Below are 22,964 nucleotides of genomic sequence, written 5' to 3' on the forward strand. Positions count from 1 at the left end.
AAAGATCGAGGAGAATCGCTTTCTACGGTGAAATGGGGGCGACCTTTGTTTGATCCTTATTTGGAAGGATTTCGTTGACTATCTTCGTGTTAATCCCTAGGTTTAACTAGAAAGGATTGAAGGTAGTGGAGAAGGAAAGGTCAGTGCCTTTAAGCCGTTCTGTTTCGTGAATTCTTCGTGGGAAGTTCGACATCAGGGATTGAAGCAAGCGACGTGAAAGAGAACCTAAATCGTCTTATAAAGTCTCTCTTTTTAAATGGACTGTGAGCATATCGAACTTTTGGCAATACTACTTTTAAGAACTGTTTTTGGAATTTCACTTTAAGAACTGTTCGGGCTGCTGCTCAGCAGCTGTTTCCGGTTACGGTAGTGTTTGTTTTCTTTTGGGGGGGTTTGTTTTCTGTATTTAATAAACGTGTTGTTTGTTATAAGAAACCCTTGCCGAACTCATATATTTATTGTTGCCTGAATACGTAACATTAAATATGGGGGCTCGTCCGGGATTGAATCATTTGAGTTTAAATGCTTGCTAACTTTTAAATCGGTGTTTTGGAAACGGGGATTACTCGGTTCTTTTGTTTGGCTTGTTGTGGTATTTGGCAGCAATGAATATTGATGAGTTTCTGGCTTCGCCAGCTGCGGAGCTGTTGGCGAAGGCGAAAAAAACTGAGGTGTTTGAGCTAGCTAGTAGATTGCAACTTAAAGGTATTTTGCAGACTACATCTAAGGCTGTGATACAGAGAAAAATCGCATCACACTATGTGGTCTCGGCTGTTTTTGATGAATCGATTTTAGAGTCGTTTCCAATAAGTAATCTGGAGATGCAGTTGCAAATCGAACAAATGAAATTGGAACAAAGTAAAGCTGATTTGGAGAGGTGTAAATTGGAGGCGGAACAAAAGAAGAGAGAATTTGCATATGCAATAGAGGAATTAAGGACTGGAAATCAGTCTTCTGGTTCTAAAAAAACGTTTGTTGCTAGTCAAGAAATTAAATTGGTCCCTCCATTTAGTGAAACAGAAGTGGAAAGGTATTTTCAACATTTTGAAACTATTGTCGGATGTCAGAGTGGCCGAAAGATAAATGGTCAGTGTTGTTACAGAGTGTAATTAAAGGCAAAGCACAACAAGTTTACACAGCTTTAACAGCTGCGCAAGCACTTGATTATGATATTGTAAAGAGGCATATTTTAAACGCATATGAGTTAGTCCCAGAAGCATATAGGGAAAGATTCAGAAGTTTGAAAAAGTCTGTAGAAAAAACTTATGTGGAATTTGCCTATGATAAAGCTATGTGTTTTGAGAGATGGGTTTCTTCTAAAAATGTAAATGGGGACTATGATTCATTGAGAGAGCTGATTTTAATGGAGGAATTTAAAAGAAGCATTCCTGTTGAAGTAAGGACCTACTTAAATGAGAAGGATACTGATAAATTGCAGGACTGCTAGATTAGCTGATGAGTATGTTTTGATCCATAAGAACAAATTTCCTCAGGGCAGAATCTTTAAGAGGAAAAATAACACGGAGACTCCAGGTAAATCTGAAATTAAATCAGAGGTTAATGAGAAAGTTGATGAGAAAGGAAAGCCTGTGAAGGAAAGACAGTTTGGTCTTACTTGTAACTATTGTAAGAAGCCTGGCCATGTAATAGCTAACTGTTTCAAATTGAAAAAGAAAGAGAAGGAAGCAGTTCCAGATGCTTGTGTGCAACATACTGAAGCACCTGTAAAGTTACAGGGTTTGATAAAAACAAATGAGGCTTTGTTAGAGTCTGACCAAGTTAAAAAGGGATATGATCATTTTATAACTGAAGGGTTTGTACCCTTGAAGGAAGGATCTACTCTGGTGCCAATAAAAATCCTTAAGGATACTGGAGCTTCTCAATCACTGATGTTAGACAGTGTGTTGAAGTTTAATGAAGAGTCTGATACTGGTGAGGTAAATTACATAAGAGGTGTTGGAAGTGATTTTATGCCTGTACATTTACATAAAGTAAATTTAAAGTCAGGGTTAGTTACAGGATTTGTTAAAGTAGGATTACAGCATAGCTTACCTGTGAAGGGTATTTCTTTAATGTTAGGTAATGACTTGGCAGGTGGACAAGTTTTTCCTGAAGTGCATTTGACAATGGAGTCAGAGGAACCAGAGTTGAATTCTAACACAGATTCTTCCTGTGTTGTGACTAGAGCTATGGCTAAAAAGATTGATGCGCAGAATGAGGTTGTTATTCAGGACTGTTCAACTCAGGATTCGAGTTTTGAGGATGTGTCAGAGACTTTCTTATCTTCGTTGTTTGAACAAGATTCTGGGAGTAAGTCTGACTATAAAGATTTATCTTTGTTTAGGAAGGAGATGATAGCAGAGCAGAATAGAGACTCTGAAATTATAAAATTAAGAGAGCAGGTTTTACTAGATAGTGAAATTGATAAGGTGCCAGTAGGATATTACTTGGAAAAAGGAGTGTTGATGAGGAAGTGGAGATCGCCTACAATTCCTGCAAGTGAGGATTGGAATGTTGTTTACCAGGTAGTTGTTCCAAAAGTTTATTGAAATGAGATTTTGACTTTAGCTCATAGTGTGCCTTTAGGTGGACATCAAGGGGTAAGGAAAACTGTGGACAAGATTTTAAAACATTTTTACTGGCCTGGTCTAAGAAAAGATGTGGCGATGTTTTGTAAAACGTGCCATACTTGTCAAATTGTGGGTAAACCAAATCAGGTTACACCAGTAGCTCCATTACAACCTATCCCAGCATTTGGTGAACCATTTTCTAAAGTTATTGTAGATTGTGTTGGTCCATTACCAAAGACAAAAACTGGTTATCAGTATTTGTTGACTATCATGTGTACTTCTTCTAGGTTTCCAGAGGCAGTACCACTTAGGAATATAAAAGCTAAGACTGTGACAAAAGCCCTTATAATTTTTTTTTACTTATTTTGGATTACCTAAGGAGATACAAACTGATCAAGGCAGTAATTTTATGTCTGGATTGTTTCAACAGATAGTTTATAAATTGGGAGCTAAGCAAATCACTTCGTCTGCATACCATCCGGAATCGCAGGGTGCCTTGGAGAGGTTTCATTCTACCCTCAAGAATATGATTAGGACATTTTGTGTGGAAAATGAAAGTGACTGGAATGAGGGTATAAACTTACTTTTATTTGCAGTAAGGGAAGCGGTACAGGAATCTTTAGGTTTTAGTCCATTTGAACTTGTGTTAGAGTTAGAGGACCTTTAGCTTTATTGAAAGAACAGTGGATTAGTAAGGAAGTACACACTAATTTGTTGGACTATGTTTTGAAATTTAAGTACAGGTTACATAAAGCTTGTAGCTTAGCTAAGGAAAATTTAAAGTTGGCTCAGGAGAAAATGAAGACTTGGTATGATAAAGAAGCTAGGATCAGGATGTTTAAGCCTGGAGATAAGGTGTTGGTTCTTTTCCCAGTGCAGACAAATCCTTTACAAGCTAGATTTCATGGTCCTTATGAAATTGTGTCTAAAATCAATGATGTGGATTACGTGGTAAAAACTCCAGATCGTAGAAGGTCAACACAACTTTGCCATATAAATATGTTGAAACCATATTTTGAGAAACAATCTGATACTGTGACTGTTGTGGTTAGTGAGAATGAGTTTGATTTAACTAGGAACATGATAGATGATTCATCTGACTTTCATTCTAAATCCAACATTGTTTCTGTTAGGTTACCAAATTCAACCATTCTGGAAAATATTGATGAAAAATTAGCACATTTACAGTTAGAGCAGAGACAACTGATGAAGGAGTTGATTTTTAAATATAGGGAGTTGTTTCCAGATGTTCCGAGAAGGACTACTATAGCTTCACATGATGTAGATGTTGGAGATGCCAAACCTATTAAACAACATCCATATAGGATGAACATGGAAAAATGTGAACTTGCTGAGAAAGAAATTGAATATATGTTAGAGAATAATATCATTAGACATTCTAACTCGAATTGGAGTTCGCCATGTGTTATGGTGCCAAAGCCAGATGGTAGTATTAGGTTTTGTACGGATTATAGGAAGGTGAATGCTGTAACAAAAACAGATGCATATCCAATTCCTAGAGTAGATGATTGTGTAGATAAAGTTGGAAAAGCAAAGTTCCTTACAAAGATTGATTTATTGAAGGGGTATTGGTGTGTTCCACTAACGGACAGAGGTAGAGAGATTTCTGCATTTGTAACTCCATCTGGGTTATATGAGTATAATGTTCTTCCATTTGGGATGAAGAATGCCCCAGGTACTTTCCAGAGGATGATTAACTTTGTGATTCAGGGATTGAAAGATACTGATGCTTATATTGATGATTTAGTGACAGGAAATGATACTTGGGAAGCACACATTATTGCGATGGAGAAATTGGTTGAAAGGCTTTCAAAAGCTAACTTAACTATTAATTTAGCTAAGAGTGAATTTGGACATGCCACTGTGACTTACCTTGGTTATGTTGTGGGTCAAGGTAAGGTAGCTCCTGTTCAGGCAAAAGTTCAGGCAATTTTAGAGATTCCCACTCCAACGGGGAAAAAGACTCTCAGAAGGTTTTTGGGAATGGTAGGATATTATCGGAAATTTTGTAAGAATTTTGCTAATGTTGCCCTTCCATTAACTAACCTTCTGCGGAAGAATGAGAAGTTTGTATGGACGGTGCCTTGTCAAGAAGCATTTGAAAAATTGAAAACAATGATATGTCAGCAACCTGTGCTTAAGGCACCTGACTTTGAAAAACCTTTTTCATTGGCTGTGGATGCTAGTGATGAGGCTGCAGGAGCAGTATTAATGCAAAGGAATGAGGGTGATGGGGTTGATCATCCAGTAGCTTACTTTTCTAAGAAATTTAATAAGCATCAAAGAAATTATTCAACAATAGAGAAAGAATTGTTATCTCTTGTTTTAGCTTTGGAATATTTTGAGGTATATGTTAGTACAACTCAAAAACCACTTATTGTTTACACTGATCATAATCCGTTAGTTTTCCTGAGTAAGATGAAAAACAAAAACAGAAGATTATTAAATTGGAGTTTGATGTTCCAAGAGTACAATATTGTGATGACTCATATTAAAGGTAAAGATAATGTGGTTGCTGATTGTCTATCTCGATGTTGAACGTACACTGTACTTTTTTTTATGGAGTGGTTTTTTTTTCAATTGTAACACTCCTACTGTATTGTGAGTTATAAGCTGTTATATGATGGTGTTGTGTATTGTATATGTTATAAAATTTATACCTTTGTTTTTCTTGTAAGCAATTGTTAAAAATTTTTGTTCTTGTCAGACCAAAAATGTTTTTTTGGAGGGAGGTGTTACGTACTTGTCATGTGACTGGGGTTGAAGCTGTACTGGACTTGAGGTGATGGTCTTGTGATGGTGGTGACGTCATTTTCCCGCCAGTAGAGATCATGTGACGTTTTTTTTTTACAAGGTTATAAAAGGTAGACCCCACCCTGTGAGGAGGGGCAGTTCGTGGCTGGATTTGCCAAGTTGACTTCATGCCACTGCGTGTTTGAAGTGATGACGCAGTTTAGCTGAAGGATGAAGTTTTTATTTAATGCTAAAGTTTAAAAGGTCATTGCCAGCAGGTTCTTTATGATTCTGTTAGTTCGAAATTAGTGGAGAGTGAAGATTGGAAGTTGGAAGTTAAAGATCGAGGAGAATCGCTTTCTACGGTGAAATGGGGGCGACCTTTGTTTGATCCTTATTTGGAAGGATTTCGTTGACTATCTTCGTGTTAATCCCTAGGTTTAACTAGAAAGGATTGAAGGTAGTGGAGAAGGAAAGGTCAGTGCCTTTAAGCCGTTCTGTTTCGTGAATTCTTCGTGGGAAGTTCGACGTCAGGGATTGAAGCAAGCGACGTGAAAGAGAACCTAAATCATCTTATAAAGTCTCTCCTTTTAAATGGACTGTGAGCATATCGAACTTTTGGCAATACTACTTTTAAGAACTGTTTTTGGAATATCACTTTTAAAGAACTGTTTTTGGAATATCACTTTAAGAACTGTTCGGGCTGCTGCTCAGCAGCTGTTTCCGGTTACGGTAGTGTTTGTTTTCTTTTGGGGGGTTTGTTTTCTGTATTTAATAAACGTGTTGTTTGTTATAAGAAACCCTTGCCGAACTCATATATTTATTGTTGCCTGAATACGTAACAGTAGTCTCTTTCATCTCAGCCACTGAAGCTTATAACTCCTCCAGAGTTGTCATATGTCTCTTGGTGGCCTCCCTGACTAGTCCCCTTCTTGCAAGTTCACTCAATTTTTAGGACTGCCTGCTCTAGGCAGATTTACAGCTGAGCCATTTCTTGACAACTGACCTAACTGTACTCCAACAAATATTCAGTGACTTAGAAATTTTCTTGTACCCATTTCCTGACTTGTGCTTTTTCAATAACTTTTTCACAGAGTTGCTTGGAATGTTCTTTTGTCTACATGGTGTAGTTTTTGCCAGGATACTGACTCACCAGCAGTTGGACCTTCCAGTTACAGGTGTATTTTTACTACAATCAATTGAAACACTTTGACTGCACACAGGTGATCTCCATTTAACTAATTCTGTGACTTTAAAATGGCTACACCAGTGATGACTTGGTGCATCATATTTAAGTGTGTGAATACTTATGTAATCAATTATTTATGTTTTGTATTTAGATCACTTTGTAGAGTTCTATTTTCATTTTGACGCCAAAGAGTCGTTCTGTCGATCAGTGTCAAAAAAGTCAAATTAAATCCATTGTAATTCAATGTTGTAAAACAATAAAACATGGAAACTTCCAGGGGTTGGGGGTGAAATCTTTTCATAGGCACTGTATATACATACACACCATAAATCCTAGTCAAATGACAGGCACGTGAACTAATTAGTTCTTATTTGAAGGAGAAATACAGTACAGTTAACATTTTGTATCAGGGTAACATTTGGACCTTATGAAGGTCATAGCCTTAGAATGAAGAATGTGTCTTTCGAACAGAGATGGAGAATTTGTGAAGTTGTAGAATTCACTGCCACATATGGAGGCAATGGAGGCAATTCATCAGGTATATTTAAAGCAGAGTTTGATATTTAGTAAGGGTGTCAAAGTTGATGGGGAGAAGGCAGGAAAATAGAGTTGAGAGGGAGAGTCAAGTCTAACTACATACATGTATACCATCAAACAAAATGATGTTTCTCCCAACCAGGGTTTAAAGCACTGCAGTACACATAAGACACAATAACTTATGAAAGGAAGGGTGAAATCAACAAATGAATTACCCACAAATAAACAAATTCAAGTGCACGAATTAAATATTGTAAGGTACAGAACAGATTAACCAGTGACACTTTGAATACGATGCAGCAGGGAGTTTAGAGGCCTAATGGCCTGAAAAAGTTTCTGATCCTGACCGTTCTTGTTTTTATGCATCGGAGTCTCCTGCCTGGTGGTGGAATGTCAAAGGATGGATAGGTGGGATCCTTAATAATACTAAGGGCCTTGTGTATGCAGCACTCCTGATAAATGTCCCCAGTAGATGGTAGGGAGACCCCTATGATCCTCTCAGCCATTCTCACAGTCATGCTTGAATGGCAGAGCACACTCAATGGGCTGAATGGCCTAATTATGCTCCCATTTTTAATGTCCTGAATTGTTTCTTTCTCCACAGCTGCTGCCCGAACCAACTATTTTCAGCATTTTGATTTTTTAATTTAGAGCTGCATTACCACATGCTCTTTGCCTTCCAGCCTTCAGAAAGTAATTAGATGATCTCCATCTTTAATCTCAAGCCATCAAGCATAGGATGGATTGCCTGCTGCATCACACAATATATCACTGCATAGGATGGGTGGACTATGACATCACCCAACCCATCAAGCATAGGATGGGTGGACTATGGCATAACCCAACATATCACTGCTCTCAAAACAATGAGAATGGCATCTGTACATCATTGAATCAATTTAAAGACTCACTCCATACCTTTGATGTAGTTTAGAGAATCCAGAATTACAACATCTTCTTTATTGATTTTTCTGAGAATAAAGATACACAAGTTTAAAGAAAAATATGAAATTGCACTAGATAGTACAAGTATCAGGCACATTTTGAATCTCATCCAAAATACCACTGTAACAGCCAGGCAGAAAATATGTCTGTTTTTGCTTTTCCTTTCCTGCTCACTGGGTTGAGTACAGTTTGCTTCCAAATGCTAACGATGCTCTGAATGTCAAGCTGCATACAAGCCCTACTCAATTGTTGTGCTTTATTGTGGAGTGTGTGTCTAGGCATACAACAGAACACGGCAACACAGTATATTATCAAGTTAAAACAATAATTAATTACCATCTTATTAAGTATCTTATCAATTTGGACGGTCATTAATTCCAAAACGAAGAACTGTGAACGCCGGAAATCTGAACAAAAAATAGTAATGTTGAAAATACTCAATACATCAGGCAGCATCAGTGGAGAGACAAGCAGAGTTAATGCTTCAAACTGAAATACTTTCAATGACTCTGCAATTCATGTTATTAGCATAGTTTATATTTTATTATTCTTTTTGTATTTGCAGACTTTTGTTTTCTTTTGCACATAGATTGTTTGTCATTCTTGTTTGTGTTTAGTTTTTCACTGATTTGTATTTCTTTATTCCATTGTGAATGTTGATGCCCATAAGAAAATGAACCATGGTGAAATACATTCAGTGGCAACTTTATTAGGTACACCTGCTCGTTAGTGCCAATATCTAATCAGCCAACCCAGTGTCAGCAACTCAGTGCATAAAAGCATGTAGACACGGTCAAGAGGGTTCAGTTGTTCAGACCAAATATCAGAATGGGGAAATGTGATCTAAGTAACTTTGGCCATCAAATGATTGTTAGTGCCAGAAGGGGTGATTTGAGCATCTCAAAAACTGCTGACCTCCTGGGATTTTCACACACCACAGTCTTTAGATTTTACAGAATATGGTGTGATAAACAAAAACTAATCTAGTGAGCAGTAAATCTGAGTGAATATACCATGTTAATGAGAGAGGTCAGAGGAGAATGGCCAGACTGGTTCAAGCTGATAGGAAGGCGACTGCAACTCAAATAACCACCTATTACAACAGTGGTGTGCAGAAGAGCATCTCTGAATGCACAACATATCGAACCTTGAAATGGATGGGCTACAGCAGATGACCATGAACATGTACGTATGTTGGTAATAAATTTACTTTGAACCTTGTATCAGAATGGGGAGAAGTTGGAGGTAAACAAGTGTTACATTACTGGCATGAAGAGGGAGAACAAGACATCTGCGATAGAGAAGACTAGAAGAGATTAAATGACACATAGTAGAGGTATTAGCAACACTCATTTCTTGTGGGTTATTTTAGTCGAGAAAGATGCTTGTCACACTGACCAACAACATGTGTGCAACCACAAGGAAATTAAGCTCAGAGAGTAGCAGAACTGTAAAAACATCTCCAGTGCTACTGTAAGCCTGATAGTAGGAGACAAAAATAACCAAGTTCTTTTACAACTCAAATGTGCGCCAAGGGCTGAGGTCAAAATGACACAGAGTACCAGGACCAAGCACAGATAGAAGCATTGCTCTTACATTGTTAAAGGAAACAGTTCTGACCAGAAAGATTGAGAAAGCTTTGAGTCACACTCAATCACACAGGGAGAGCATATAAACTCCTTACAAACAGTGGTGGGAATTGAACCTGGGTCACTGGTACTGCAAAGTGGGTACTAACCACTATGCTACTGTGTTGCCCCTTTAATATTAACTGTGTTAGTTTGTGCACTCTGAAAAATGCCAGTAAATGCAAGGACCAGTTTGCAGAGAGGTGGAGCAAATGGATGCCAAGCCAGGAGACAGAAGGAATATTACAGCAGGAGATACATGCATGTGCTGTATAGAACTGGCATGTACACAGAAAAGGCAAAGAGAATTTACTCCTTGGCATGGGCAAAGTTTGATTTACACTGCAGTGCAACCAAAATGTACAGAAACCAGAAAAAATACAAATTGCAAAAGCATGGGTAGTTTCATGCTTTACAAAAAAAAACCAAAAGCTACAGTTTTCAGATCAGACCTTTTTTTATATCCTAATCGCAGAGTAATAATTTCATTCTACCTTTCAACTTCTGCTTTCAATGCTCCTCGGAGCTCCTTCTCCTTCTGAGAATCTGCAATGCAAAATAAAAAATGACCACCATTTAGGTCTCTCTTGCTCATACTAAAACTATACATATATTAAGTCAAATGGTGCTTTTTCCAACAGAATACACTGATGATATGTTATTCCGTATATCCCAAACTAACATCAAGTACCAAGGCACAAATTTTTTTTTTAAAAATGTATGTATAGTTGCAAGAGAAAGTTTGTGAACCCTTTGTAATTACCTGATTTTCTTCATTAATTACTCATAAAATATGGTCTGATCGTCATCTAAGTCACAATAATAGACCAACACAATCTACCTAAACTAATAACACACAAACAATTGCACTTCTTCTCATCAATACTGGGTACACCATTTAAACAATCACAGAATAGGTTCAAAAAAGTATGCAAACCTCAGGGGCAATGCCTTCCACAAAAGCTATTTGCAGTCAGGTGTTCCAATCAATGAGAAAGAGATTGGAGGTGTGGGTTGTAGAGGTGTCCTGCCCTATAAAAAAGACAGTCAGGTTACTGACAGAGCCTGCTCTTCTCAGGAAAGAGCACAATGCCTCAATCAAAACAACTGTCAGAGGACCTTCGAAAAAGAACTGCAGAGATGTAAGAAGCTGGAATAGGCTACAAGAGCATTTCTAAAGACCTGAGTGTTCATCAGTCCACAGAAAGAGAAATAATCTGCAAATGGAAGAAATTCAGTACTGTTGCTACTCTCCCTAGGAGTGGGCGGCCTGCAAAATCACACCAAGAACACAATGTGCAACACTGAAAGGGGTGGAAAAAGAACCCAAGGATAACATCAAAACACCTGCAGAAATCTCTAGAATTTGCTCAAGTTTCTGTTCATATATCCACTATAAGTAATACACTCAACAAGGATGGTGTTCTTGGAAGGACACCTCGGAGGAAACCACTACTCTCCAAAAAAAAATTCTGTATGTCTCAAGTTTGCAAAAGACCGCCTGGTCCCACAACACTTCTGGGACAATATTCTGTGGACAGATGAAGCAAAAGTTGAACTGTTTGGCAGAAATGCACACCACTATATTTGGAGGTAAAAGGACACTGCACGCCAACTCCAAAAGCTCATCCCAACTGTGAAGCATGGTGGAAGGAGCATGATAGTTTGGGGCTGCTTTGCTGCCTCAGAGCCTGCACAGCTTGTAATTGTTGATGGAACAATGCATACAAAATTATATCAAGACAGCTAACAATATCAGGGTAGCGGTCCATCACCTAAAGCTTAATAGAAGTTGGATGATGCAACAAGACAATGATCTGAAACACCAATAAATCAAAAACAGAATGGTTTATAAAGAAGAAAATTTGTTTTGGAGTGGTAGAGTCACAGATTTTAATCCAACTGAGTGTTGTGGCATGACCTAAAATGTCATCCCAGAAACGTTGATGAACCAAAAGTTTCGTATGGAGGAATGGTCTACAATTCCTCCTCACTATGGTGCAAATCCAATCAGCAGCAACGGGAAACGCTTGGTAGAAGTTATTGCTGCTAAAGAAGGTTCTACCAGTTAAGAAGTACAAGGCTTAAAATACTTTTTCCAGCCTGGATTTTGAATAATGTATCTATTATTGTGACTTAGATGAAAATGAGACTACATTTTATGAGTAATTAATACAGAAAATCAGGTAATTTCAGCGGGTTCAAACTTTTTATTGCAACTGCAGATGCTGGTTTTATTTACTTAATTATTGAGATACAGTGAATAACAGGTCCTTAATGTCTTTGGGCCAGCAACCCCCAACTTAACTCTGGCCTAACCACAGGACAATTTGATGATCATCAACCTACCAACCGGTACTTCTTTGGACTGTGGGATGAAACCGGAGCATCTGGAGGAAATCAATGTGGTCATGGGGAGAACGTCCTTACAGGCAGCAGTAGGAATTGAACCTGGTCACTGGCACAGTAAAGCGTTGTGCTAACCACTATGCCACCATAGTGCAGTAGTAAAATTCCATGGCATCCTCAGATCTGAATGAGGACTTTTCTTATCAGCATACTCTTGGGCAACAACAGTACAATTCTGGAAATCTAGCAAGTAGAAGTGATCCCACCTTTCTATACGTTTCATAAACATTGATTATATAAAGCAGCCACATTAACCACTAGAGAGGTACCACTATGAATTCCTCTAAATTCACAGCAAACCCATGACGGCTTCCTCCCTGAGCCTACATTGCCAGCATTGAGGCTTTCAATGGGCCAAACAGCCTAATTCTGCTTCTCTGTCTAACTATACTAAGCAGACCCCAGTGAGCAGGCCACATTGCTTCCAAAGCAAATACTCAAATGGAGGATCCAAACTGTAATTACCACAAGAAAAGCCATCATTCAAGTGAGAAGTTACATTCACCTTTGGTCTCAGGTTCATGTAAAAGTCTTAAGACCTTTAGAAGAATAACCTGGTTAATGATTAAGAGATAGCAATAAATTTCCAAGGTTTCCTTTTTTTTTTGGGGGGGGGGGGCAATCAATGGAGATAGTTTACTATTCCACTGGGTAGCCTCTAACCTGATGGCACAAGCAATGATTTCTCTAACTTGGTAATTTCTCCCCATCCCCCTTCTCTCTTGGCTCCCCTCTTACCTGCCCCACTCACCTGCCTTTCAGCTCCCTCTGATGCCCCTCCTCTTTCCCTCATGGTTAACTCTGCTCTATCAGGTGCCTTCTTCTTCAACCCTTTACCTCTTCTACCCATCACCTCCCAGCTCCTCACTTCATCCCCTCTTCCCCCTCCCACCTGACCACTTGGGTTCCTTTATCCTCCCTCCCACCTTCTATTCAGGCTTCTCTCCCCTGCCTTTCCTATCCTGACGAAGGGTCTCAGCCCAAAATGTCGACTATTTATTCCCCCCCCCATTAATGCTGCCTGATCTGCTGAGTTCCTCCAGCATTTTGTGCGTGTTACTCTGAATTTCCAGCATCCTGTATGTTTATGAAAAACAAAGTGACAATTGATATCAGGCAGTAGTACATAACAGCTTGGAAAAGCTTGGGGGAAGAGAATGGGAGAAAATGCAAAGACCCCCATCATCCCGGCCATCTTCTCACTGCTACCATCAGGAAGGAGGTATAGGAGCCTTGGGTCCCACACCATCAGGTTCAGGGATAGTAATTACCCATCAACCATTAGGCTCCTGAATCAGTGCGGGTAACTTCACTCACCTCAGCTCTGAACAAATTCCACAACCTAAGGATTCATTTTCAAGTTCTCAGTATTATTTATTTACTTCATTTGCAGTTTGACTTCTTTTGCACAATGTCTATCAGTCTGTGTGTTGTTTATCCTTGATTCCATTGTATTTCTCAGTTCTACTGTGAATGTTTGCATGACAATGAATTTCAAGGTAGTATATATTGACATATACCATACATACCTTCTGAATACAGTCAGAGAGTACTATGGCATCCATGCTCTCTTCTCGCTGCTGCCATCAGGAAGATGATACAGGAGCCTCAAAGTACACGAACAATCATTACCCCTCAACTAAGAAGCTCCTGAACCAAAGGGATAATTTCCTATCATTGAAATGAACTCATCTTCAAGGACTCTTCATCTGATATGGTTGAAATTTATTCCTTATATTTTATTATTTCTTTGTTTTGCATTTGCAATTTGTTGCCTTTTGCACACTAGATAAATGTCCAAGTTGGTGTGGTCTTGTATCAATTCTATTATGGTTATTATTCTATATTAAGTTTGCCCACAATCTCAGGGTTGTATATGGTGACATTTATGTACTTTGATAATAAATTTACTTTGAGAAACTCCTTTATGTTCCCCCAACAACAAATTCCCTATCACTACATCTTGCCTCTTCTCTCTCCTTCCCTTCTGAACCAGAGCCAGACTCATAGCCAGAGACCTGCTCACTGTGGTTTCTCTCTGGTAGGTCATTCAACCCCCACCCCCCCACAGTATCCAAAGTGGTATACTTATTATAGAGGGAAACAGTACTGGGGTACACTGTACTGGCTTCTTATTCCCTTTCCTCTTCTAACAGTCACCCAAGTAGCTGCCTCCTACAACTCGGAGGTAACTACCTCCTTGTAGCTCCAAGCTATCACCTGATCACTCCCTCCCATGATCTGCAGCTCAGTGCACCGTGCAGATGTAGTTATCAGGGAGACTGAGGTCTCCCAAAATTCCCACATCTCACACAAGGAACATACCACTAACTCTGGGTTCATTCTCAGCACATGTACATTCTATGTACTAACAGAGAAACAAAAGCTTACTTGGAACCTGCATCTGTGCTTGTCCGAGCCAAAGCCAGATCACTAAAACTGGCCCACTCCAACAATGGCCACTCCACTTACAACTTTCTTTTTTATTGGCCAAAACAATCTCTCTCTCCTAACAAGACGCAGCTTTCAAATGGCTCCCACCCTGCAAGATGTCGCTCTCTCACTTGCTACTTCAAACACTCCCCCCTCTGTAATCATAAAGTAAATAATAAATTTACATTGTACGTTGATTACAAGAAACTGGGAATCTTTCAGGGAAGATTAGGATTTCTTTGAAACAGAAACTCAGGGCTCCCTGATTTAGACGTCAAATGATTCTAGTCTGAGTTACTTATCTGGTTATCCAGGTCATTCAAAGGGATTGGTCATCCAAAACTGGGAAAAGGGATAATTGCCCAAAATATAAGAATGGACATTGCTGGAACAGCCCACCCATCAGGGCTGCAGGAGTTCAATTCATGAGTGTATTCAGTTAGATACAAGAGAATCTAAGGATCTGGAGACAGAACAGAGAAATTGAGGAGCAGCAGCCACAATCTTATTGATTGGGTTGAAAGGCAGATTCATATTATTTATCATGTATGTCCCGAAGGCAGTGCTTGCCTTCATTATTTAGTCTCGTTATTTAAATAATTCTAAATATATGTCTATTCTATTAAGACCATAACACATAGGAGTTGCATTAGGCTATTCAGCTGATCAAGTCTGTTCCGCTGTTCCTTCACGGCTGATTTATTATCTATCAAAACCCCATTCTCCTGCCTTCTCCCTGTAACCCTGAACACTCTTATGAATCAAAAGTCTATTTTCTGTTTTAAATATTCCCAATGACTTGGCCTCCACAACCATCTGTGGCAATGAATTCCACAGATTCACCACTCTCCTCTTCTCTGTTCTAAAGGTACATTCCCCAACCCTGAGCCCGCACCCTCAGGTTCTAGACTCTCCCACTATAGGAAACATCGCCTTCCTGGCCTCTATCAAGGCCTTTCAATATTTGATAGGTTTCAATGAGATTCCCCCTCGTTTTTCTAAACGCAACAGCTATCAAATGTGCCTCATACATTAACCCTTTCATTCAGAGACTATTCTTGTGAACCTCCTCTGTACCCTCCCCAATACCCCTTCTTACATAAGGGGCTCAATACTGCTTACAATATTTTAAGTGTGGTCTGTCCAGTGCCTCCTCAAGTTTCACCATTACATTCTTGCTTTTATATTTTAGTCATTACATTTGCCTTCCTTATCACTGACGGGACCTGCAAGACATAGCAGCAGAATGAGGCCATTCAGCCCATCTAACCCCATACACCTGCCTTATCACCATATCCTTTGAACAGGAAGCTATCAACTTCCACTTTAAATATACCCACGGTCTTGCCCTCCACCACAGTCTGTGCCAGATTCACTACTCCGACTGAAAAAATTCCTCCTTACCTCTTTACTAAAAGGTTGCCCCTTAAATCTGAGGCTGTGCCCTCTAGTTCTGGATATCCCCACCCTAGGAAACATCCTCTCTACATCCACCCTATCTAGTCTTTTCAACATTCGGTAGGTTTCAATGAAATCCCTCCAGCATTCTTCTAAATTCCAGTGAGTAACATTTAGGGAATCTTGCACAAGGGCTCCCAAGTCCATTCACACCTCTGATTTCTGAATTTTCTCCCCATTTAGAAAATAAACTATGCCTTTATTCCTTCTGCCAAAGTACATGACTATACAATTCCCTACATTGTACTCAGTCTGCCACTTTTTTTTGCCCATTTTCCTAATTTGTTTGTCCTGCTGCAGATTCCCCGATTCCTCAACACTACCTGCCTCGCCACCTATCTTTACATTATCTGCAAACTTACCCACAAAGCCATCAATTCTATCAGCCAAATTGTTGACATGAAAAGAAGTGGCCCCAAAAATGACCCCTGGAGTTTTCAACTCTGTCAAAGCTCATACAAACTTGTAAGCTCCCCAGTGTCACTGCATCTGAAAGCCAGTTTCATTCTGTTTACAACAGTCAATAGCCTTATCACAACTGCCATTTCATTTGACTCCACATTTTGTGCTTAGAGGTGCTACTTTGTGTCAGAAGGCTGTTTGAAATTGCACGCCAAAGACTTGGAAATACAGCATAAGAAAACACAACCATTCTTAATGTAGCAGCACAGTACAGATGCTAAGTGTCAACATTTAGCTAAAATGTTAAATTGAGGCCCAGCAGCATCTAATCTCAAATCTCACTCAAATGTTATGAATACCCCTTCCCTTCACGCACATCTCTTACCTTGCCCTGAATTGCCATCCTATTAACCCACTCCCATAAGCCCCATAATACCCCCAGCATTCCATTGCTTTCTCCTACAACCCTCCCTTCTTACACCACTCCCCCAAAATATTTTTCTCACCCCTCCCTTTTGCCATCCAGCCCACTCCCCTTTGCCCCGGCCAACACCATCATTCTGTAACCCTTCGCTACCTATCCTTTCCCCTCTACTCTCTCCCCACACCCACTTTGCCCCTTCCAACTCTATACCCTTCCCCTTTAACCAATCCCCTTGGAACCTCCCTTCTCTCTTCCCTCCCCTTAGCCCCTTCCCCTCTGCCCTTCCACGTTGCTCATTAGCATCCTCGCCCTTTTACCCCTCTTTCCCGTCCCTCCCACGTTTCCCCTCTGCCCCTCCCCCACTGCGACCATTTGCCTCATTCCTCACTCCCACTTGCCCCTCCTTCTCCCTGTGCCCGCTATTCCCACACCCTTTACCCCATTCTATCCCCTTTATCCCCTCTCTTTGCTGCTACTCTGTCCCCCTTTACTCTCTACCCCGTCTCTCCTTCGGCCACTCCATTTGCCCGCACCCCGTTCCTCCTTGCCCCGGCCCCTCTCACCCGCATAGACCTCGTTGCGCTCCACCCCCAGGCTCCGGTCTCCCACCTCCACCACCTTCCTGTCCGTCGCCTCCCGCAGATATTCGCTCAGCTCCGCCGCCCTGCGGCTCTTCCCGCTGCAGGGAAGGCCGCACAGAAGCACCAGCGGCATCGCCCAAAGCTCGCAGCCGAAACGGAGAGACCCGAGCCCACAACCACCGGCTCCTTCCTCACGTTTAATGGCGGACGGCAGACCAACATAAGGCGCATTACCGCCCCCTACCGATCCGGAGTGTGGAGCAAAGGGACTGCAGCTCCCCCAGAAACCACAACTACTGTATCGTAACTAACTAGTATCATAACTAGTGAGTCCTGACGAAGGGTCTCGGCCCGAAAGGTCGACGGTGCTTCTCCCTATAGATGCTGCCTGGCCTGTTGTGTTTCACCAGCATTTTGTGTGTGTTGTTGTTTGAATTTCCAGCATCTGCAGATTTCCTCATGTTTACTGTATCATAAAGTCTAATACTTTTCAGAAAGTCAAAAACACACTTGTATACATTATGATGGCAGTGATATCCTAACACACTTTACATCCCAAACTGAGTCTGCGCTGTTTCTTGACAAATGTCTGTATCGTACATATTAATTCTGAACAATGAATTAATTATCCAACTTACTATGTCCAATACGTAAACGTGCAAGTATAACTTTTCCCTCCTTTTATACTCATCTCGCACCATCCTCAGAATTTTATATAAATTACGTCCTTTCTCTGCCACCGTGATCGAATAGACTTTTTAAATTACGACTTTCACCTCCCCTTTATGCAAAAGCACCACTATATTTATATTCTTTTTTGCAATTTATTTTTTTATTGAAGTTCATCATCAAGCAAACATTTCCATAAGATGTATTTCATATATTGTACATATGTATCATATAGTTATATATGCCACAAATCTCCACCTATATTTATATTCTTAATGTTAAGTGATTTATTGGCTAGAATATCGTCCACCACGTTTCCTTCATGGGCGGGGACCTATAGGAACTGGATACATAAGCCTCGACCCTGCAGTTTCAACAGATGTGGTCGAATCTCAGGAGAATGTCTTGCCTCCCATTTGAAAGAACCTGTTTCAATCGATGTCAAACGCGAGAACGAATCAGAGCACAGAAGCACATAATCAGGGCGTATTTCTTCTGAAGCCACCTTAAAGGTGCGGTGGAGCTTCTTGTTTCCTGTCGGCCCATTAAAGGGATCTGTGCGCGGCCGCGTCCTCCGATTTTCGCAGATCCGCTCTCGCACAGTAGGACCTTCAAAGTGAGCTTAAACTGTTCACTCTTTTCCATAGATCTCCTGAGTTCCTCCAGCATTTTGTGTGCGTTGTTAGAAGATACTGCAAACACAAGGAAACATTGACAATTTCAGTGCGTGTAATTGAGTTCTATTGAAAGCTGTGACATTATTGACCTGATAACCCAGAGAGCTGGATTACTATTCCCCAAACTAGAAATCAGAATCAAAATCAGGTTTAATATCACTGACATACATTGTGAAATTTGGGCGACAGTACATTAAAAAATATAAATTACAATAAAAATATATATTCAAAAATTAAATAAGTAGCGCAAAAAAGAGTAAAATAGTGAAGTAGTGTTCATAGATTAGTTCATTGTCCTTTGAGAAATCTGCTGGTGAAAGGGAAGAAGCTGTTCCTAAAACTCTGAAGTTTCAAGCTCTTGTACCTCCTCCCTGATGGTAGTAATAAGAGGAGAGCATCAAGTCAAGTCAAGTCAAGTCAAGTCACTTTTGACCATAACTGCTGGTACAGTGCATAGTAAAAATGAGATAACATTTTTCAGGATCATGGTTTACATGACACAGTACAAAAAACTAGACTGAACTACGTAATAAAAAAAAACACAGAGAAAGCTATACTAGACTACAGACCTACACTGGACTGCATAAAGTGCACAACAACAGTGCAGGCATTACAATAAATAATAAACAGGACAGTAGGGCAAGGTGTCAGTCCAGGCTCTGGGTATTGAGGAGTCTGATAGCTTAGGGGAAGAAGCTGTTACAGTCTGGTCGTGAGAGCCCGAATGCTTCGGAGCCTTTTCCCAGATGGCAGGAGGGAGAAGAGATTGTATGAGGGGTGCATGGGGTCCTTCATAATGCTGTTTCCTCCGCAGGTGCAGCGTGTAGTGTAAATGTCCGTGATGGCGGCGCGGCAAGGCAGCAGCTGCCTTTCAGACCTGGTGTTACTTTAATTTAATTTTCTTTTTTAAGTTTGATACACAATTTTCGATTAGGACACGTGGATAACAGAGCAGCTATCTACCATCGCCAGATACTACTACAATACAGAGATCATCCAAAAGCAAACCTGTGGTGAACTACATATACCGGTCTGGACACGGCCCCCTGCTGACTGCTCCTGTGGCTCCTCCCACAGACCCCTGTATAAAGGCAATTGGAGGCACTGCTCCTCCCTCAGTCTCCAGGATGTTGTGTGATGGTCTCTTGCTGCTGACCGTGCTTTCTTCCAGCTAATTAAAACCTATCTCTCGCCTCACATCTCCGAGAGTTATTGATGGTGCATCAAAACCGTCACAAAGATCTGCTGGCTGAATTATGCGACATCGGCTTGCTGAGGGGAACGGGCCTACATTCCTCTGACTTGCCTGATGTCTTGGGTACTGGGGTCCTTAAATGATGGAAGCTACCTTTCTGAGGCATCACCTTTTGAAGGTGTCCTTGATGATGTACAGGCTAATGCCCATGATGGAGCTGGCTGAGATTGCCTTTACTGATCCCGTGCAGTGGCCTCTCCATATCAGATAATGATGTAACCAGTTAGAATGCTCTCCACATACATCTGTAGAGATTTGCTAGAATTTCTTCTATACAGTAGGGAAATTCTAGGCAGCTTCTTGAGTAGGTTACATAGTTGGCACAACATTGTGGGCTGAATGGCCTGTAATGTGCTGTTCGTTTCTATGTTCAATGTTCTAATTCAACAAAGTGGGAATTATCAAAATGGGGAAAAAAATCAAGGTTCTGAATAAACCTGAGGTTGCTGTTCACTTCCATTCCCCATCAAGAAGGACTAAGCCTGGTCTATTTTCTCTAGAAAATGAATCCAACAAGTTCCTCACTACTAACATTCCACCACCTGGAGGAATTTATACAGAACCAACCCTAACCCTGAACAACTTCCCTTTTGACTCCTCTCACAGCTACAAATCAAAGGTGGTCATTTCTTGGGACTAGAAGTGAATTTAATAATCTAGATCTTTTTTAAAAAGAAAGTATAATCAATGGGAGCCCATGAAATATAATTGAGTCATGGCATAAACAATTTAAAGTCCTCCAACGTGGGAAATTTGTTGCTTAAGCCACTGTTGACTTCAGACTCCATCCCAAGGTAACTCACTGTTACCTGCCCCTCTGCCAAGCACCTGGACTAAGATGCCGGTAGAGAGATTGTCCGTAGGGAATGCTGCCAACTAGCACATTCCAGGCTACAGGAGTACGTGCTGAGGGATGTACTGAAGCTCAGCAGAGACCCTGTGGGGGGAGGACCACAGTCTACGGTCCTTCTATCACCAGACACTGAGTGTTAGGTCCAGGATAGAAGCTCCTTAAAGTCTTGAAGTTTGTCTCATCCCCAGGAGCCAAAGAGAGTGACTATGGTGCTCTGTACACAGAATATGTGAACGCCAGTGAATAGCATCAATGACACTGTGGGTGATACAAAAGCTTGAAAGCATGTACCACCAGGCTCAAGGACAGTTTCTACCTTGCTGTTGTTATAAGGCTATTAAATAGTTCCCTAGTACAATAAATTGGACTCTTGACCTCACAACCTTGCTCATTATTATCTTGCATCTTATTGTTCACCTGCACTACACTCTCTCTGTAGCTGTTACACTTTGTTCTGCATTGTTATTGTTTTACCTTGTTCTACCTCCATCCACTAACGATCTAATCTTATGAATAATATGCCAAGAAAAGCTTTTTGCTAAATCTCAATACGTATGATAACAATAACCAGATTCAAGAATGCAACAAATGCAATGTGATGGATTTTTCTGTACTTGTATATATCTTAATGAATAGAGTTTAATTTTGAAATTTTAAAAATGTTGGTCTCCCAAGGACCCTCAAGATGGAAGTGATAAGGATGGGACAATTGTTTACCTCTTTGTGGCCAGTCAATTTACAAAGAGGGTCTGGAAAAGGATGCAAGAGCCCTTGTCTAGGTTCTTCCTCAAGCCAGGACAAAAGGTTTTAAAGAATAGGCATATCACATGCACATTGAAACATTGAAACATACTGTGAAGTGTGTTGTTTGTACCAAATCAAATCGTCAAGAATTGCGTTGGGTAGCCAGCAAGTGTTGTCATTGCTTCCATCATCAGTATAGCATGCCCACAACTTACTAACTCCAAGCTGTATGTTATGGAATATGGGAGGAAACTGGTTCATCCAGTGGAATCTCTCATGGTCAAGGGCAGAACGTACAAACTTCTTACAGGCGGTGGCGGGAATTGAACTCTGATCAGTCATTGCTGACAGTGTAAAGCGAAGCACTAACCGCAATGCTACCATTCCACTCACCCCAAAGCCCCACCCCCGGTTCGGAACCTACTAGTAATGCCTCACTTTGAACACTGATTTTGTCTCCCTTCCTAGCAGCTTGCTCACATAACTGGCAGGCAGGTGATCACTATGAAGACACTAAAAGTAGCAATCTCGGTTAAGGGGTCAAAAAAAAATAGGCAAACCATGGTTTATTGCTACAGAGAGACAATTAAAAACAGAGAAACTACAGTGAGGACCTGTCCTGAACTTTGGTTAGACCATGTATATGGACAGGAAAGGAGTGGAGGGTTATGGGCTGAGTGCGGGTAGGTGGGACTAGGTGAGATTAAGGGTTCGGCACGGACTAGGAGGGCCAAGATGGCCTGTTTCCGTGCTGTGATTGTTATATGGTTATATGTTTGCAATACTGAGTTTTGATGGAGCCATAGGCAATCTACAGCAACCCACTTTTAGCACAGTAAATGGTTATTGTAAAGAGCTGGAGGTGGTGGAGGGAGATAGTGGTGAACATTGAGCAAGTATTAAGCTGATAAAATTGTCTGAGGATGGATGGGAGGGAACTCCATGGACTGTCTGTGCTCTTCATCCTACGTAATGCTCTGGTTATATTCTGTACATAGAAGCAGACCTGCCTCTAGAGGTAAATATGAATTTCAAAAATAGCTTAAGACTGGACATAGCAATGGAGACAACGTACCTGCCAGTTATGTGAGTAAGCAACTAGGAACAGAGATGAAGCCAGTGTCCAAGGTGTGAAATTTCTGGTCGGGTGGTTTTATATTTACTGTTAGTGAGTAAGAGAATGTGCTGAAGTTTATTATCAGATGGGGAGCCTTTCCACAAGGCAATGGCCATGGAATTAAGGATTGAGACTGAGTTGAGAATGATAAGGAAGAAGACACAGATATCCATTTCACCAAAGAATGAGGAATAAATGTGTAAATAGGATAGATCCTTCAGTTCAACAGGGATGAATAAGTGAGCACAGACCCTGGTAAGGAGGAATGGTCCCACATGGGTGGCCTTGGACCACTGAAGAGAGGTGATGGAAGTTAATT

General features: G+C 40.6%; 1 protein-coding gene across 1 annotated transcript in view; it reads right to left on the minus strand.

Annotated features, from left to right (window-relative positions):
* Positions 1-17,553, minus strand: part of kti12 (KTI12 chromatin associated homolog) — a 40,184-nt gene extending 22,631 nt beyond the window's left edge. The window contains exons 1-3 of the mRNA XM_059946143.1: positions 17,313-17,553; positions 10,118-10,169; positions 7,969-8,021 (exon numbers count right to left, since the gene is read on the minus strand). Coding sequence (XP_059802126.1) covers positions 7,969-8,021; positions 10,118-10,169; positions 17,313-17,463 — 256 coding nt within the window. The 5' untranslated portion in view covers positions 17,464-17,553. The remainder of the gene's footprint in view (positions 1-7,968; positions 8,022-10,117; positions 10,170-17,312) is intronic.
* Positions 17,554-22,964: the final 5,411 nt, after the last annotated feature.

Source organism: Hypanus sabinus, chromosome 21 (assembly GCF_030144855.1).
Source record: "Hypanus sabinus isolate sHypSab1 chromosome 21, sHypSab1.hap1, whole genome shotgun sequence".
Lineage (NCBI taxonomy): Eukaryota > Metazoa > Chordata > Chondrichthyes > Myliobatiformes > Dasyatidae > Hypanus > Hypanus sabinus.